General features: G+C 40.5%; 1 protein-coding gene across 1 annotated transcript in view; it reads right to left on the bottom strand.

The window, feature by feature from the left end:
- The window catches only part of GRID2 (glutamate ionotropic receptor delta type subunit 2), a 1,109,147-nt gene that overhangs the window by 509,905 nt on the left and 579,163 nt on the right, over positions 1 to 20,079 (bottom strand). Inside the window, exon 3 of the mRNA XM_050944015.1 lies at positions 8,710 to 8,994. Within this exon, the coding sequence (XP_050799972.1) occupies positions 8,710 to 8,994 (285 nt within the window). The remainder of the gene's footprint in view (positions 1 to 8,709; positions 8,995 to 20,079) is intronic.

Below are 20,079 nucleotides of genomic sequence, written 5' to 3'. Positions count from 1 at the left end.
AAAGTTTAGCTAAATCTGGACTGAGTTGACAGTTCCCAAAATTAAAGAAGTTGCCTGAAACACACCCCGTATCCCCACTGGCCTGACCTTGTAGCAGGTGTTGACTGCTTGTGAAAGGGTTAAGTGGCATCTGCTGGCTCACAGGAGGAAGTGATCTATTAGATATAAGGGAGGTGAAAGTGACTGTCTGTGATAGAGGATCTAGGATGTGGGATAAGCGGACTTGAGCAAGGAACTCTAGGAGCAGTCAAGCCTGAGGAGAAAATATGAGCTGATGCTTTACCTCATTGTTGTTTCCTTTGTTAATAAAGCCAAACTCCAAAAAGGGGATGGATTTGCACTTTACAGACTCTGTGGATAGTGTTTTTTATAGCACGTTGTTCAAGGTGCCCATTTACAACATGATTTTGTTGTAAACACGTCATATAGCTCTATTCCTTAGCAGTGCAAAAAACCATCCTGACTGATATTTGCAGAAATGGCAGTAACCTGCTTTGAAATAACTAACGTCTTATTAAAAGATAATTATGGCCAAATTCAGTTCTCACTTGTGCCCCCTCCCCCACAGCTCATCAACTTTTCTTAGGCCCCTATTGCAACTTGCACTGAACTCAAAGGCAATGTTTCCATTGATTTCAGTGGGAGTTCGATCTGGCCCATAATGCAGAATTCATTAAATCAAAAATGACAACAGAGACATGATGATTAAAAGGGGCTGATCTTGCTTTCACTTGTTTTAACTTGCATTTACTTCAGCTGAGTTGAGTTACTCCTGATTTACTGACAGATGGCACAGAATCACATGGAGAATTATGAAAACATCTTATTGCTGAAGAAAATACCAGGTAAAGGCAACAGGCACTGCTTCCTGCCTTGCCAAACATACTTGGTAATCCTGGTATTCCTTTGATGTCAGCAGACTCTGTGTTTAACATCAGAGTTCTGAGGTAGGCAAACACAGTAGTACTGTAATTATGTAGCAGAAGTGGTAAACTGTAGGATCTTATAGGAGAATCTGTGTCATGAGAGAGAAAAACCTCTTATTTTAACTAGCAGAAGACTTCAGTATCTGAGACCTTAATCCAGGTGCTTTCACTGTTCTCTATGCACTTAGCAAAATACATATAAGTGAAAGAGAGAAAATGAAAAGTGAGTCAGATTTGGTTTAGAAGTTCTCTTTCCTCCTCCCCTACTCACACCAAGTATGCATCAGTGTAGCCTAAGCATGCCAGTACCTCATTAGTATAGCTGGGTGGGAAATGGCTTTGCTGTCCCAAGACCTTTTGAAATTTTTCATATACCCCCTGCCTCCCCCTCAAAAAAAAGATGCAGAGTGAATTCTGTCATCCACCCTAGAATAGCCAATAGTCCACTGATGATGGAACTCACCTGAGAAGTGGGAAAGCCAGGTTCATGTCCCTGCTGTGTCTGATTCAGAGCAGGAACGTAACCTGGGTCTCTAACATCCTGGGTTAGATTATCCTCACCACTGGGGTTTCACCTACAATGTGGAAGACCCAGTCTCAAGCCTCTGCACCTCCCATAGAAACACAGAAATGTAGGACTGGAAGGGACTTCAACATGTCATCTTATCCAGTCCCCTGGACTAAGTGTTATCGAGACCATACCTGATGGGGTTGTCTAAACTGTTTTTTAAAATCCCCAATGATGGGGATTCTACAATCTCTGGTAAATTGTCCCGATGTTTAACTACCCTTACAGTTAGGAAGTTTTCCTAATGTCTAACCTAAATTTCCCTTGCTGCAATTTAAGCCCATTACTTCTTGCCCTGTCCTCAGTGGATAAGCAGAACAATTTATCACCCTGCTCTTTGTAATCACCTTTTACATACTTGAAGACTGCTATGTCACACACACACCCACGTCTTCTCTTCTCCAGACTAACTGAATCCAGTTTTTTCAATCTTTCCTCAATAGTCACGTTTTCTAGAACTTATATCATGTTTGTTGCTCTCCTCTGGACTTTCACCAATTTATCCACGTTTCCCGAAATTTATCCACGTTTCCCGAACTGGACACAATACTCCAGTTGAGGCCTTATCAATGTTGAGTAGAGTGGAAGAATTACTTCTCATGTCTTGCTTACAACACTCCTAATATATTTCAAAATCATTTTCATTTTTGCAACATTACATAGTTGACTTATTAAGTTTGTGATTCACTATAACCTCAGATCCTTTTCTGCAGTACTCCTTCCTAGGCAGTCATTTCTTGTTTTGTATTTGTGAAGTTGATTGTTCCTTCCTAAATGTAGCATTTTGCATATGTTCTTACTGAATTTCATCCTATTTAGTTATTTCTCCAGTTTTTCGAGAGCATTTTAAATTCTAATCCTGTCTTCCGAAGCACACTAAGCTAGCAGTTCTCTGGCCCCGACTCCCATCTAGTTCCCAAACACACAGTCCCCAACAGGTCACACTGTAAACTTTAACCAAGGCAAAAGAAAAAAACAAAAATACAAACAAGCTCACTCCAAAATTTAGTGCTCTCTCTTTCAGCAGGCAATCGCCCTCCCTTCCTCTCAAACTCCCGTTTGCTACCCAAGTTTGTTAGGACACTTCGCATCTAGATGTTAAGCCCTTCTCTCCTAGCTCAAAGGGGACATGAGCAAGGTGAATGCCTTAACCACTAGGAGTCATTTATTGGGCCAGAGAAAGAGACTATTTAATTATTTGTACAAAGTGGAACTGCTCCAACTCTCCAGGAGAGAGAGAAACTTGCTCCAGAATAGCTAATAGCCTGATGGTTAGGGTGCTCACTTGTGATGTGAAAGATTCAGATCCCTGCCCTGAATCAGGCAGAGCTTCCCAGGTGAATGTTTTAGCTACAGAATGGGTCATACACTGAGCTACTGGATGAGCCACACACACAGAAGAAATTCCATCTAGGATCTGAGAAACCTGTTTAATCAAAACTGATATACTCCTGCAAAATGATTCAGTTTCCACAAACTGGCATTCCTGACCAGCTATACTCATTAGCTATTAGCAGAACAATAGTCATCAACTAAGACTTACAGTTACTTATTAAATTTTTTCACTGGAGTAGCTCAAATTTGCTATGCCACAAAGTTTACAATGAAACTCTGTTTTAATTATGATTAGTTCATTTTTAAATTTTTTCAAGAAAAGTCATTTAAAATTTAATTTTTAAAAATCTCTATCATTTTAAATTAAATATCAGTGGTTTCAAAGTGAGGCTTCTGTATAACTTCCCTTTCACTCAGTTAATTAGGGCTTATAGGGAGCAATTGCTTCTTTCAAATACTTCCATTTTCTTTGTTGGTAAGGGAGTTTTAAATAGACTGGAGGCTTCTATCAACTGAATATAATAGCTTTAGAAAAATGCACTTTTCTTTCCCTCTTAATAAGTTGAATACATAGGTCCATTTATGTTCAGAAAGAATTTGGGATATTTTACAAAGCAGAACACACTGTAAATGAACACTTCTGACCTGCAGACGTACTTAACTCTAAACATAAATGATGCTCACTCTCACTGCTAATGAAAGGTAACCACTGATAGGCAAGATAAAAGTGAAAAGCATTTCCAGTTTGTTGAACTTAAAACCTATGACACCAATAAATGGATATGCAAATTGTGCAGTCCTTTTTCGAGGCACAAGATATTTGGATTAGCATGATATTTATTTTGGATTCGAGCCCAGTCCTTCTGTAGCAAGATTTATTGTAAATACCAAAGGCATATTCTCTTTCATTCAGCAGGAGTATTACTGGAAATAATTTCAGAGATATGAAGAAAGTGTTTCTTTATAAATTGTGAAATTAAATAACTAGGAAAATTGGTTCTTTTCCAATAAAGAAAAAGTAAACACCTTTACTCACTCACACGGACATATAGACACAGAAACAAACATGACGTACACAGAAAAATAGCACTCAGATAATTTCGGAATGTGTTAAAGGTGAAGAGACTGGATTTGAAAAGAGTTAAACAATTCTGCTCTCAGTTACACTGCCATAAATGTGGAATCAATTCCCTGAACTAAATTGAATTGTTCCATATTTATACTGAGTAACTGAGAACAGAATCCAACCTAAAACAGAGGGGGAAATATTCAATCAGTTTACAGAGCTGGTCTACTGCGTTTAGTTGCCCTTTACTGTACTGTGCGTTACAGGTACAGGCAAGTGTCATCTTACGCAAGGGTTCCATTCTGCAGTTAGCGTGTAAAGCGAAAACCGCGTATAGTGGAACACTCATTGAGTTGAATGGCGGGCAGTTTTTATATTGTTGTTTTTCTTTTTTCCATGTTTTTGCTGACCACACAAAGCTGAATTCGCACATGTTAAATGCGCCTAAGATGCAACTTGCCTGTATTTGTGTAGACCGCTTTCCCATAGCATCAGCACGGCTGGGAATTTATTTCCACTTGTTGTGCCACTTATTTGCTGGGTGATCTTGGGCAAGTCACTTCATTTCCATGTCCCTCAATTTTCCCATGTGCAAAAAAATGGGGATATTGCTGCTTACCTCCTTTGTACAGTGCTCTGAAATCTATTGATTAAAACTCATACAGGAGTCAGGAACTACTATCATCATGATCTGCACTGGGATTATCTTGCCCAGCTCATGCAGAAATGATAGTGAGTCTTTGACAGGCTGAGGTCTATGACCTTACTAATATTCGGCAAAATCCTTCATTTCTTAATTCTGTCAAGGATCTCACTATAATCATAAGAATGGCCATACTGGGTCACACCAATGGTCTATCTAGCCCAGTGTTTTGTCTTCCAACAGTGGAAAATGCCAGGTGCCCCAGAAGGAATGAACAGAACAGGCAATCATCAAGTGATCCATCCCCTGTCGCTCATTCCTAGCTTCTGGCAAACAGAGGCTAGGGACATCATCCTTACCCATCCTAGCTAACAGTCATTGATGGACCAACCTCCATGGATTTAGCTAGTTCTTTTTTGAACCCTTCTACAGTCTTGGGCCGCACAAGATCCTCTGGCAAAGAGCTCCACAAGTTGGCTGCGGATTTTGTGAAGAAACACTTCCTTTTCTTTGTTTCAAACCTGCTGCCTATTAAATAACTCAGTTTGGGTATTTTATCCATACCTATGAATCTGCCCAGGACTCTTCTACGAATCTGATTGCTCTTAGTGTTTTCTGCTTCAATCACAATTGTTGATGCTATGAGAAGCATCCTCTTCATCATAATTAGCTTCTGCTTGGAGATAACTCCATTTCCTCTTCTGAAGACATTTACAATTGACATTTCGAGCAATACCACATAACTTTGCTGCTTCGGAGTTATGAATGCAGGGCCTGACACAATCCACACTGTACTCAATGGGATGGTTTGAAAGGCTATTACAACTCCATTTTCATCAGGCCCTACAAGGATTTAAGATGCTTTTCTTGCACTAGACAATTTTACTCACATTAATCACATAACCAAACCAGCAGTTTTGTCATAGAAGGCATATCCATTAATTGCTGCATCGGGGAATGGTCCAAGGCCAAATGAAGGCAAGGGAGGCACTCATTCCACTCATGTCAGTGATCTTTTCATCACATTCACAGTAATAGATTTTTTTTGCCTTAGATACATATGTCCCCCAGTCACCATAATATCTGAGCATCTCATTTTCTATTGCATCTATCCTCACTACACCCCGGTGAGGTAGGAAAATTCCCTTATCCCCATTTCACAGCCTGAGAACTGAGGTACACTTATGGGAGTTGGATACCTTGGTGCTTCAGAAAATCCCTGTTAATGCCTCAATATTTGGAAAACTGCAGTCCCCGGTGACTTTCCCCAGGTGACACAGGAAGCCTGGGACAGAACAGGGAACTGAGCCTGGGCATGCCAGGTCCCAGGTGAGCACCCTGACCCCTGAGTGATCCTTCCTTGCTTCGTTGGACCACGTTCTGAATCCCAAGGCAGGTAAATTGGGCTCATTAAGTGAGCAGGTTGTGTGTGTCACCAGGAGGGGAATATGCAAATAAGGTGACAGTTTAGGGCCACTCAGAGGATTCAGGTGGCCTGGGGCAAAGTGGGGGAGCTGTGACGCTTGTACTCACCCAGCAGCGGTCCGGGTCTTCAGCAGCATTTCGGCAGCTGGCGGGCCCTTCAGTCGCTCCGCATCTTCGGTAGCACTGAAGGGCCCCCCGCTGCCGAAATGCCTCCGAAGATCCAGACCACTGCCGGGCCAGGGCTCGCGGGGCCCCTGCAGGGCCTGGGGCAAATTGCCCCACTTGCCCCCCACTCTGGGAGGCCCTGGAACAGTTTCCTGTTTAAATCTACAAAAACAATTAGGAGTCTGGTGGCACCTTAAAGACTAAAAACCCCACATGCCCAAATAAATCTGTTAGTCTTTAAGGTGCCACCGGACTCCTTGTTTTTGTGGATACAGACTAACATGGTTACATGGTTACTCCTCTGATTATAATGATATTCTATAAATCAGTACTTTCCCCTCATCTGCAATACTGTGCTCAAGACTGGTCACACTATCAGAAAGAGGTTACTGTAGAATTGGTGGAGGTTCAGATATGAGCCACAAGAATGATTAGAGGCATGGAAAAAACTCTGATAAGAAAAAAAGATTGAAAAGAGTGGGACCATTTACTTTTAGTGAGGAGACAAATAAGAAGGGACATGGCAAACGTATGCAAATAATAAACTGTCTAGAAAAGCTGCATCTAGAAATTCTGTTCTCATCTGATAATGCAAGAACAAGGGGACGATGAATTTGTATATTCAGAACTTATAGAAGGAATTACTTATTCACAAAACTAATCGTTAGAATGTAGAACTCACTGCCATGTGATGTTGTTGAAACCAAGCATTTAGCAAGATTCAAAGAGGGATTGGACATGTATATAGATAACAAGACTATTCAGAGTTATAGTAAAATATATGTTTAAAAAACTAGAAGGGACATAAAATCTCAAACTTCAGAGTTAAAGTCAATCTCTGACTATTGGCGGTTAGGAGGAGACAACCTTGGGTGGCAGATTATTCCAAATCTGCCTCCTACAGAGCTTCTTGAACTTTCGTCTAACTTAGTACTAACCACTGCCAGAGACAGGATACTAAACTAGTAATTCCTGTGTTCCCATGAGAAATCCCAAACAGGTCAGAGCCACTCTGAGGACAGTAGAGGGACATTGCTTGCTGGTTCTTCTGCCAACCACAGGCTTAGGTCTCTGGTCTCCCAGTGGTTCGCTTTATGTCTGGTAAAGAGGTTCCTGCCTAATTTTATGTCTGGAAGTGACAGGGCACAGAATGAATTAATCTCAAACCTATTGCTAGTGGACAGACCTCCACATTATAAAACTGTCACCACAGTGGAATTTTGAAACAGAGACTAAAGACATAAAAGGACATGGAGTCTGAAATACCCTCTCAAATAGAACAAATGGAATGCTGCAAAAACAGTGTGAACATTCTTTCTTATTCTCAACTACTAGTTAACTGTAATGTTTCTTCCCTTTTTTATTCATGAATGTCTGTGTAAAGAGATTTTTTGCTTACATGAACATTTTGGGGATGGTTCTTCTTCATGAGCATACTTATGTTTAGATGTGAACACGTATTTTAATTTGTGGACTATAATAGTCATCAGCAAAAACTCTTTGGAGCCGTGACTGTGTATTTGTGTGTGTGTGTGTGTACAGCACCTATTACAATGGGGTTCTCTAGCTATTTTATTATAAATAATGATTATTTGCCATTCATCATTCAATATTTTCCTAATTTTAAAAATTATTTAATCAGACAACAAATTCGACAGCATATTACTTGGGTGACCAGTCAGACACCATTAAATATGAACAGCATATAGCTGAATTGAACCATTCACAACCTGAAGACTTAAGTTTGATAATAAGTTGTTAAATGTTCATCCAAACTAAATGTAAATACTTCTGCAAAAACAGGTTTGGTTTTAAAACAATTCATTAACAGAAAAAATGGTGAAATTACTCTGATAATGTATCAACTATAACACGTCTAGCCCTACTCTTAGGAAACCTGAGAAGTGATGCCTCCAGAAATTGATTGAAACACACAGTTGGACAGAATGGGCTAATTTGCACTGTCTGTGTTGTACTACTTCTATTGATACAGGACTGTGCTTCTCATAAGCACTAAATGCACTCAAAGGTTTTTAAAAATAATGCATCTCCTTTCTGCCCTCCTCACCCCCAACCCAAGTATCTAATTTGATATCTCTACTCAATAAGTTTACCTGGGGGTCCTGCATTCACCCAAACCAGCCCATTCCCATTAAAGTTTGTTTCTTGCTTACATTGCTATTTCAAATTCCTACCTCACAAAAGACTCCAGTACACACAAAAAATTTGCCTCGACAAAATTCTAGAAGTGTGAAATCATATAGTCTGATGATTTGTCGTAATCTATTTGCAAACACTGGCAAACAACAAAACTCATTAAAATCGTTTACACTTCATAAACACCACAAGATAGAAGGCTAGGTAAATTCTGCATTTAACTTTATCAAAGGAATTATCAAACAAAGCCATAAAAATTGATGGCTTTTAGAAATAGATTTTTCTGGGGTTACGTGGAATCTTAACATAGCCATAAATGCTTATATGCAAAATGTAATGTGGTGGAAGATTTTAAAGATTTAATGCAATTGCTTTTAATATAATTAGGATCTGATAACAATCACCCCACTAAACAAACACTTACCATACTCGTTATCATAGAAAATAATGAACTTCTGCCAGGCATATTCCATGACTACCCTCAATATAACATCATTTACATAGACGGGTGGGCGGACAGACAGTGTGTAGTCATCATTTCGATTGCTCCTGGTGAGGCCACAGCCACTTCTTGGAGTACCAGCTGTTGAACGTTGGATGAAGAGGTGAGGGATGTGCATGGCATCTGCCAGGGACTGCAGGGATCCCGCCGACGTACAGCCAATGGAGCTGACAAGGGCCAGGATGCCTTGGTTCATAAGGTCGCATGCTGTAAGAAAACACAGTGATATTCAAGATGACAAGGGCAGTTCAGTGCTCACAGCTTATTTTTCTGCTGAAACAAATAAATACTGGGAGCTGGCATGCAAGAACTTCAATGAAGTAAAAAGAAATTAGCCTTTTGTAAATTCAATAATCTTGTCTACTATAAAACAGTCCAATCTAAAATCTACAAAAAAATTAGGAGGCTTGTCTATTCATTTCAAACTGCCTTACCTATTATCACTACCAAGAGCAGTAAGACTGTTCCTTCCTCTGTCCTGGAAGTGAAACTCAGTTAGAACATAAACTTATTCTATAAATATAGCCTTTGGAAGACTGTTACAAACTAAACCCAACTATCAAAGTAACTGGATTTTCTGGGGAGATAAACACTTTCCAAAGTCCAGCATGCCCATTCTGGGAATAAGATGCAGAACTTGCAGAATAACAGCTCAGACTAGCTGTCAACTTTTAAAGGCAACTGAATACAGTTATGCACATTAGCTTGTCCAGAAAGTACCAAAAACTGAATGGCTCTTGGGTTATACAAGAAATGCACACATATGTGATCTAACTTGTCTATTTTAGTGTTTCAACAAAAAACAAAAACAAAACAAAGCCCCAGAGTTATATAAATAGAATGCTGCTTTCAAAACTTAGGGCATAATTTCTGCAAGTTTTCCCTCCCCACTTTTTGGAAAACCACATTCATGCAAAAAGTAACACCTTGTAACTAACAGCCCAGTCAATGAAGGCTGAGTTACAGCAGAAGTTCTGAATATTACACTAATGACATCCACGTGAATACCAAAGGTACTTATGATGAATGTTAATGCAATCAATAAAAAAGAATAAATAATTATTTGGGCTATAATTCTGAAGCATTATTCTGTGAAATAAAGCACAGAGTGAAGTGTTTATTTTGTCTTTCTAATTGAGTTGAGAGCCAGAGCCAGTCAGCAACACCAGCTTGTAACGTAATTCCCTAGAGCACAAATCAGGGACAATTTTTTAAATGCCTAATTTGAGACTGGCAAAACTACATGTGCAGTTACCCTGTATTCATACATGCAAAATAGAATTGTGCAGGAAAATACACAATAGGTATTTACAGGTGCATATGTAGTACTTTAGTTGTGCAATTACTCATTTTGTGTGCAGATTTTGTGCACACAGCAGGTCAGGACACAAATGAAGAACTCACATTTGAAAAATTTGACCTTTAAAGTATTATTATGGCAGACATATTTTGTTATCAGATCTATTAGATCAGATTGTCATCCCCTTACACTACTCTACAAATATTCCCATTGACTTCAATATAACTATTTATGGCATAAGGCAATATTCAACGTGAATAAGGATGTCACGTCTAGCCCTTATAAATCTTACCAATGTAGCCAAAAGATGGTATGGGAGATCATGGACATGGATAACCTTTTTCATATACAATTAATACATTTACCATGTAATATTTAGTAATATTCAAGATTACTTCTAAAAGAGTCAAAAGAAAGTCACCGTGTATGTCAAAATAATATACCATCCAAGAAATGACAATAAAAGATTGAAGGAAAGGGTTATTCCATGCTTCACATCACTAGATTTATCCATCAGAATTATTTCAGTATCCTGCTTCACAGACAGGGAGGTCCCTCTGCACCAGGAAAAGCGTGGCTCTGCTGTGTAAAGTGGAGACGGATTTCCATGGGGTTATCCAGGGATGCACATACCCAGAGGCAGTGCTAGCCCATTGGGAGCCCTAAGCAGGAATATTTCTCCCCACATACACAAACACAACACATACTAAAAAAGTGAATGGGGTAACCACTTTAGCTGCATGGGGTCCTAAGCAATTGTTTAGTCTGCTTATGCCTAGTGCTGGCTCTGCACTGACTCCTGAATATCATGGAGTTCAGCTCTCCGGGGCTTCCCTGCATACCAGAGCACAAATGAACAAGTGAAGAAGGGCAGAGATGATGGCAAAGAATTCAATACTTCTTCATGGGTTTTTTTGTCCTCCCCTCTATAATGGAGGCTTTTTGGAGGCAATTGGGGTACTATGTTAAAGTAGTCTCCACAGAGTGGTTCTAAAGCACTGGAGCTGGGGAAAATGATCCCTTCCCCTGTGTAGATACCCAGAGTATAGCCTACTACTTGTGCTGGGTCCCAGAATGGATGGAAGAGGCACTGTCAGGTTAAAAATGAGATAGACTAGTTAATGTCTCTTTACTCAGCTTCTAATCACTTTTCCAGTGCTCTTTTCATACATTGGGTAAATATTGTGATACCTAGAGTGCAAGTCCTGCAAGGAATGCTATTCTTTCCAAGATAAAAATTTCCAGTGTCATTACAAAAAAAGTTTCCTTTATTTTTAGTTTAGAACTTTTTAAAATATTTTTTGGTTACCAATCTTTGCAAAAAAGGTTTCTTTCACTGCTGCTGAATTTTAGGCCTAAATGGACTCGACAGCGTCCCTTTAAATAAAATATGCCCTGCACCCACAGTCTCTCAAATACGATTTTACAAAACACATCACAGTCAGAGACAGTCTTACAGAAATCACCCTGAGGACCCTTCTCATGTCAAATGACTATATTTCTAGGCATTCTTTATGACCAAAAAGTAATCAGGAGACTCACTAATACTGCAGAAGAGGGGGAATTTTCACTGTGCACTGTGTTACTGAAACAAAGCAAAACAGGAGGGAAAAAAGCACTTAACCCTTTCACATATGGTTCAATGATAAGATTTATTCTTTTGCTTAATGGGGCTAAATTCTGCTCCTAGCACACAGTCTGAAAGAGCACCTGCAATCCGCTCACTCCAGGTCACTCTATTATGAATACTGTTGAAGCATGAAGATTGCAGTAGCCCCCAAGGCTCCTGCTTCCTCAATTATGCATAAATGGAGTGTATGTGTGTGTTGAGATGGGATGGTAATCCAGTCAATTTTGCTGGCAAATGCACCTTCGCACCTACTGTTAGTCTTACAAACTTTGATTAACTGAATGTATATTTAGATAGTGGAGAAAGGCTTGTTATTTGGAACGTTCATTCTCGCTGCATCAGTCTCCCATCGACTGAATTATTTTTTAGGTAGAGAGCCATCTCTACAGTTTATACCCATGTAAACAAAACAAAACCATTTCCTGGTGTCAAAACATTATACACACTCCTTATCCAGGCATAACTCCCATTGGCTTCAATGGGAATTTTGCCTCTGTAAGAAATGAAGGATTGAGCCCTATATAGTATCTTATTTTTGACAATGAAAAGCTTAATCCGCTTATCCAAATCTTCAGTGGTAGTTTTTTTCATTTCACTAACTATAGCACAAAAGCATCTGAAAATCCTTTCTCCATTCCCTCCTAAGCTTGAAGAAATCAGCCAGTACTGTGCCCTAACTCTAAGTAAAAAGATTACACAAGGACTTTAAAAGCATTTTGTCATTCAAGACTCCTTTAATTTACTGTCACTACCTGAGAGGTCATATATTAAAGCGGATATCAAATCTATTCTTAATATGATCAAGCTACATTCTTTTACCATCAATACACCATAAACAGCCCTGTGTCTTTACATCCTTCTTCAATATAGTAGAAATGTCAAATTCAAATGGATTAGTACACAATTCTATTAGAGGTGTGACAAAGCCAGCCTTAAGGAATACAGGATTAATAATATCAACTGCCCTCTCCCCCAGCCCACTCAACACATACATGCGCAAGTCAAAGAGAATCCCCAATGAGCCCCATGTGATGCTGTGGCAGGGTGCTTCTAGCAGCAAACGCCAACAGGCTAGAGTGGGTAGCCAGGCCCCTGCCAAGACCTTGGGACATGATTGAACCATCATTGCCTGGTGATAGTGCAAGGTTAGGTGGGCTTAGCTCACTATGCAACCCCTAGCCCCTGCCCCACAAGACAGGAGCTATCGCTGCCCGGGGTGAGTGCAGAGCTGGGTGGGCTCACTCTAGGGCTGCCTGGGGGGGGCAATTTTCCCCAGGCCCTGGGCCCTGCAGGGACCCCCATGAGTGTTTTTGGGGCCCCTGGAGCGGGTTCCTTCACTCGCTTCAGGGGCCCCGGAAAATTCTCGTGGGGCCCCGGCCCCCAGAGTTTCTTCCACTCCAGGTCTTCAGTAGCAATTTGGTGGCGGGGGGTCCTTCTGCTCCAGGACCCGCTGCTGAAGTGCCCCAAAGACCCACGGCGAGGGGTCCTTCCACCCCGGGACCCGCTGCCGAAGTGCCAGGTCTTCGGTAGAAATTCGGCAGTGGTGGCCCACCGCTGCCAAAGACCCCAGACCCCCCTGAATCCTCTGGGCAGCCCTGGCTTACTCTCCAACTCTCCCACCTTCCCTACAAAACCGGACAAGATAAAGCTTGGCCCAATCTTATGGGAAAGGAGTGGGCCATTCTAAAACAAAATGCCAGAGACAGATTTGCAGACCACTGCATAATGATCCAGATAGGCTCACTATGCCATGGGACACTCAGAGCTCCACCCCCCACAACCCTACACCTTTTCAATAGCAGTGTAGCTATTAAGTTTTACTCAGCCCCCACCCTAAAGAGCATCTTCACCCTCAGGTGGGACAATCGCTTTCAATTCATTTCTCCTGTACTCAAGGACATCCCTAGGGGGATGCAGGGTCTGGGACAAATCAGCCTCCCTGATAGTCTCCTTGCCGTCCATCCCATGCTCCCCCACTCCCACCATCTGCCCTTCCTCCTCACCATCCACCCACCTGCCTGCCTCCTCACCCCCCTCCTGCCTGCCCCTCGCCTTTCCGTTCGCCTCCTCACTCTGCTTGCCCACCCACCTCACTTGAATATCAGGACAAATGGAGTCCCGATCATACACAGGTCATAATGTGGAGCAAAGGGCTAAATATCGGGACACTCTCAATTTTATCAAAAGTGCGGTGCCCAAGGCGGTCACCCCGATTCGCCATATGCAAGGGACATCTCTACCTGTACTACAGCAGCCTTTCCACTGCTCCTCTCACCTTGGCTCACTCAACAGCCCGTAGTATTCACCTGACCCCTTCCAAGCTGGGACTAATAATTGAACAGGGAAGGCTGACCCTTGGCCCCCTCAGCCGTAGAGGAACATGCCACAGGATAATATTAAAATTGGACGTCCCCCAGCCACAACCAGTAAACTGATTGCAGTGTTTCTCATTCTGTGTTTAGAGAATACTGGAGTAAATGTCCATTCCTTACAGTGGGCCACTAAGTAAACAGTATTAATTCCACTTAGCAAATGAGGAAATTGAGACACACAGAGGTAAAGTGACTTGCCCAAGGCCACATAGTGAGTCACTGGCAAAACCACGATTCAGGAATTTCTGACCCCCAGTCTCATGTTCGTTCATCTAGAAAATTCTGCCTCTCCATCCTGTAACAAAGGGAGACCACAATGGACTCACATTGTTTTTTTTCATATGCTCTCAAATGTTACATTTGTATCCTAGAAAATGTCTCATTTATCATAGAGAGAGGAGATGATTTATGCCATATTAAGTAAATCATTCATTGCCCCAAGGTCCCACTGATAGAGAACCATATAAGATGACGGCATTGGCACATCAGGGAGCACTGATGATAGTACTACATCATCGCTCTCTATCAACTAATGTTCATGGATCTTAGCCTGTGTTCTGCCCTCTCTCTTTCCCTTGAGCAGTTGCGCCCACCACAGAGGGAGTCTCTGTTTCTACAGCAGTGTCTCCTGTATTTAAACAAGTTTAAAACATTCATGTCTTCAACATAGAAGAGATCACCAGTTCAGAAAAGGAAAATTAGCATGAAAATGTACAGGAAGTTTAAGCAGATAAACTACAGGTCTTTTTGCTTTATGTTCATAATCTTGGGAGGAAGGAAAAAGGATAGAAAATATAATTATGAGGCATATCATCATGAGATCTTGTTATTTAATTCTCAATAAATGTTCTTTATTCATTTTTAGATACCAATTCTGCTCCTGCAAATAATTCTTCTTTCATAATACAGTGGTTCAACCTGGATTTAGAACTGATTTATTTCAAGATGAGTGACAGCATATTTTTAATATACCTCAAAATACGTTCATAAGGAAATAAAGGTAAGATCTTCTGGTTGAAAGAATGCAGAAAAAAAGTATGCATGACTGGGTTTTATATAATGTTCTCCTTTCAACTAGAGATACATGTGCCCAAATCCATTCCTGTTCCATGGGTTATGGAAATCAACCTTGATAACATCTTCTTACCTGTACGCATTTAGTCCCCTCCTCCTCCAACAATACATTATATATAACTCAGAGTGGTGATATTTTTAAAATAACTTATTAACATTTAAGGGATTTTATTTATTTAACCGAATTTGTAGTTACCAATTTTAACAGATGGTGCTTATTCAGGTTAGAGGTTTTTTTGTGTGGAGCAAAAATACATATATACATATATATATAAATTGTGAATACACGCTTAATATCTGGATTCAGATCTCCATGAAAAATTAACAAAAACAAAAACAAAACTTGGAGAAGGAGGTGCATTTCTGCAGGATACAACTACAGCACAGTTACCACTGAGGAATTTTAGCTGATCTGTCTCTGGATGTAGCTGAGGATAGGGCTTCTCTTCCATATTCAGGATTCTGCCAAGGATGACCAGTGTTTTATACTTGCTCACTCAAAACTAAGCAACCATCTGAACCTTGAAAACTGGGCTGGCAATCTCACAAGTTTTTCAGGAGAAAGGATTTATTTTTCCACAATATTTCAGCATTCCTTCTTTCCATCCAAGGTTCATTGAATATATTGTAAGTCCTGAAGAGGCCATTGCAATCTAGTCTGACATCCTGTATAACATAGACAAAAGGGCTTCCTTGGAATAATTCCTGTTTGAACTAGAGCAGATGGAACCACAGTGTGTGAAGAGTGTGAAAATAGAAGCTGATTTTACGTAAGTTAATCAAACTTTCTCAAACCACTAACAAAGTCCATATTTTGGACAAAGTGCCAGGTTGGCTATTTTTTTTTTAATCCCATCTGATGCCTGTCTCCACCTCTTCCTTTTCATTTCTGTTCTTCATACACTACACAAGCCTTGCTAACATGCCACGTACCAGCCCAAGCAAAACAAAAATCCATTCACTCTTTGCCATGAAAAAAGAATATATTTGTCTCATCTGGGCTATTAGAATTTTTCACAGATAGCACATGCCCTCCACAGTGAACAATGTTAACATTATGCAAGTAATATAAATGGCTCAACTGGCAGAGTCTCAACAGCACAAAGCATACTTAAGAGCATTGTCGGAACATATAGCTGGATGAATGTCAATTTACCAAGCTCCAGTTAGCTGAAGCCCTAAAGGAAAGTTGGTTATTCCTCTAACTGCATTGACTGAGGTTTCACCCCTTCAGCACTCCTGGGATCTACAAGAGCTTACAGCTGCAGAGTTTAGGAGCACCACAGGATTAATGCTGTCCAGCAGTCTCCCCTCTGCTGAGCCCTTGGACACTTGATTATGTAATCTCTCAGTTCTACAAAGATTTGGTGCATCTCCCTAAGATCTTTGTAAAGTCAGGGTTCCAAAATACATAAAATATTTACCCATTTCTCATATTCCATTCATGACTACCCCAAACACAAATTACCAATAGGCAAGTGCTCAAGAAACCCTCATCCCCATAATCAATGGGGGTGCTGACCCAAAACTCCTTGATGTCAATGGGAGTATCTTTCATTGACATTAGCGAGTACTGGGCCAGAGTCAGTGACAAACTTTCACAGAAAAACTAGAACTGAACCACGACATTCAAAAAGTTTGGTTAAGTCCTTTCATTGTTTTCCACCTTTGTACATCCTCTGACATTCCAGATTCTCTCTGGGAACAGAAGCTGAGGTGCCAAAATACTATATGGTTATCCATTCAGTTTTACAGAACTAAGAGGCCCAGATAAGCATCCATACATTAAGGTTTTTTTTCTAAAGTAGTAGTCTCTATCTGCACATTACGATGTTCGAGCATCACTAAACATTTGTGAGTTTGCCACTGCCTGTCTCCCTGCTTTGCCATGATCAAAACTGAGCGAGTGACACTCCTTTTGCTGTACAGATAATAGACAGGGATAGACTTATGTCACAAAATTTGGATCTGGATCTGAACCCCCCCATGTGCCCCACGAAGTACAAGCATGTTTGGAACTGCTGTTTGGGTTCAAACCAAATACAGGGATACAGATGTGAACATCTCCAAAGTTCAGGGTCCCCCATTCTGGGGTTTTGGTTCAAGCCTATTTCTTACACGCATGCGAGCCCTATGCCACAAAACATTACAGGCCTTCCTTCACTGTTGTGTAAGCAATTTCCATTCAGTTGTGTGCTTACATATGTGGCATTCTGAAGCAATTAAATAAAATGAAAAATTATAATTTATATTTGTAACTGGCATTGAATTATACTTGATTACTTATTAAATGAAGCAGATGTCACTTTAAGCTAATGAGTTTCCATCTTCACTTCAGCCCTGAGCTGTAACTGTATCTTTTACTTTTAATTTCTTTTCTCAGCTCTGTACAAGGGGTTATTAAGCAGTGCATTGGGTCTGATATAGTATTTAACAGCAAGCTTGCCCTCTGCATAGCAGCAATTATATAGAAATGAAAAGGCTGAGTCATAAAGCAACTTAATACAAAATTAATGACAATTTATCAAAAGATAACACGCTGGTAAAATCATATGGTTTTATTCTAGTTATTACTTTTTTAAAGGCCCTGTGGAAGCATTTGAAAAATCCTATATTTAAACTTGAGTGTTAATAATTCTCATTTTATGCACTTCTCATTAAACATACCAGGACAATGTTATTGTTAAGTGAAGAAACCAAATTTACATACTATACTTGACACTACTTGACAAAAATTAAAATGCTATACTTTATATGCTATACTATATCTGCCTAACCATTTATGCTATTATGAAATAACAGATCAACTCAAAGCCCCTTGTGTGCTACTCTCTCTCAAAATACTAATGTCCTAGTTCCCAACTCATTTGCATGTGCAGATGTACGTGTGAAAAAAACAGCTCATCATGACAGACTGGCATCCCAATTCCTCTTCTCCCATCATATCCCAGGTAGATCATTATCCCCTCCCTTTTTTCTGTTCCTTTTCTCTCATGTCTTTTCTGTCCCTTATTTCACCTCTTTCTAATCTATTTTCCTTTTGAGCATTCAGTTTTTTTTCCTTTGTTCATCACCTTGTTTCTTGTTCTCCCCCTTCCAGGGACCCCTTACACCCAGCCACACAGCACACACTTTCCCTGTTCAGGCCTTTGCTTCTCTCTCTTTCTCCACTCACTTCTGCCTTCTCCACTGTCAGGAGACAGCATGGTCCAGAGGATCTAGTACTGGACCTCAGAGTCTTGCTTCCCATCTTTTATTTCCATCACTGCTATTAATTTGTTCTGTATCTGACTTTGGACAAGTTACGTGAATTCTCTGTGCCTCAGGTCCTTCTGTAGCAGGGATAACAATATTTATACATCTTTGTGACGTGCTTTGAGATCTATGGATGAGAAGTGTGATCTAAGTATAATTATCATTCTTTCTCTCTCATTTCAACCCAGTAGGGACATTCCATTCCTCATTAGACTCATTCTACCACAAGTTCTCTTACACAGACACACACGCTCTTCTCTGATTTAGAGTGCTTCACAAACATTTCTAGTCCTGCACATTAGTATGAAGACAGTAGGCTTTGTTGGAGAGAGACAGATGTGCTGTGTAGCACAATACTACAACCTGCATCAGGGTAGACAAAAGAACATGCAGCTAGTAGCTGTATCTTAGTGGCAACCCCTACAGTAGAGAGATCTGCATGTGCTACCCTGGAGGAGTTTGGCATTCTTCCAGGTACAGAGCTAATGGAACAATACTGTTCAGAATGAGACCACACACACCCCCAATGCAAAAACATGGACTGCTTTCTCTCCCAAGGTGCAAGCAGCAAGCATCCTGAGCATCTTGTTCTCGGGGGATAGTGGGCACCATATGGGAAAGAAAATGAAAAGGAAAGAAGCTTTCATATGCCACCTAGATTGTGAAAGTTTAATTTCTTTTTTCACAATAGAGGTAATTCTATAAGGCAAATAGAATGAGCACTGCAGTTTGAGCTGCAAATAATACTAAGGCGAGGACTTACATTCATACTAAAATGCATCGGTATAGACAGATTCTACATCTAATAAAAAGAGCTTTTGTATGAAAATAAAAAGAATTCAGGGAGAAAGCAACATCAGCTGCAAAGAATGAAAGGATGTGAAAAACCTGGAAATTCAGTGAGGGCTCAAGAACAGTACGTCCACTAATAGACTAGGCTCTTAAGGAAACTTCAAAGGAGTCACTATTAATTATGTGTCAAGAATAGACACTAGGTTTTATTACTGAGGCACCAATTAATAATAAAAACAACAACTAGCCCTTATATAGCACCTTTCATCAGTAACACTTAGAGTGCTTTGCAAAGGAGCTCAGTATCATTATCCACATTTTAACAGATGGGGAAACTGAGGCACAAAGCAGGGATGTGACTTGCCCAAAGACATCCGGCAAACCAAAGTTGTTGTCATTCATGCCCCAAAGAGCTCAGTCTGAACAGACAAACACATTAAAACATCCTAGGAGGTACAGAATAAAATTCTATCTTGGATCTTTTTCCATTTTGTTTTTAAACATTAGTTAATGAGTGGATGACAGCATTTTTGCTGACATTGATTTAGTGTAAGTGGGCTTCAGGAAGTAGGTGGATTTTGAGGGGATTTGAGAAGTGAGAGGAGGGAGCCCTGGTAGAGTGGGATGGAGGGAAAGATTTCTGGCATATGGCGAACGTGGAAGAAGAATAAATTTGACAGTGAAAGATGAAAGGGCAAGATTCAGAGCTGTTTTGTTTTGTGTTTGTACAGCACCTAACACAATGAATTCCTGGTCCATGAGTGGAGCTTTTAGGCACTCCAGCAATAAAAAAAACACAGTAAGTATGTGTGTTGAGGGTGGAGGGTTGTAGGAAGTAAGCACAGAGCTGTAGGAGGAGACAGAGTCTT

Source organism: Gopherus flavomarginatus, chromosome 3 (genome assembly GCF_025201925.1).
Source record: "Gopherus flavomarginatus isolate rGopFla2 chromosome 3, rGopFla2.mat.asm, whole genome shotgun sequence".
In the NCBI taxonomy this organism is placed as follows: Eukaryota; Metazoa; Chordata; order Testudines; family Testudinidae; genus Gopherus; species Gopherus flavomarginatus.
This window is presented reverse-complemented; position numbering and strand designations above follow the sequence as displayed.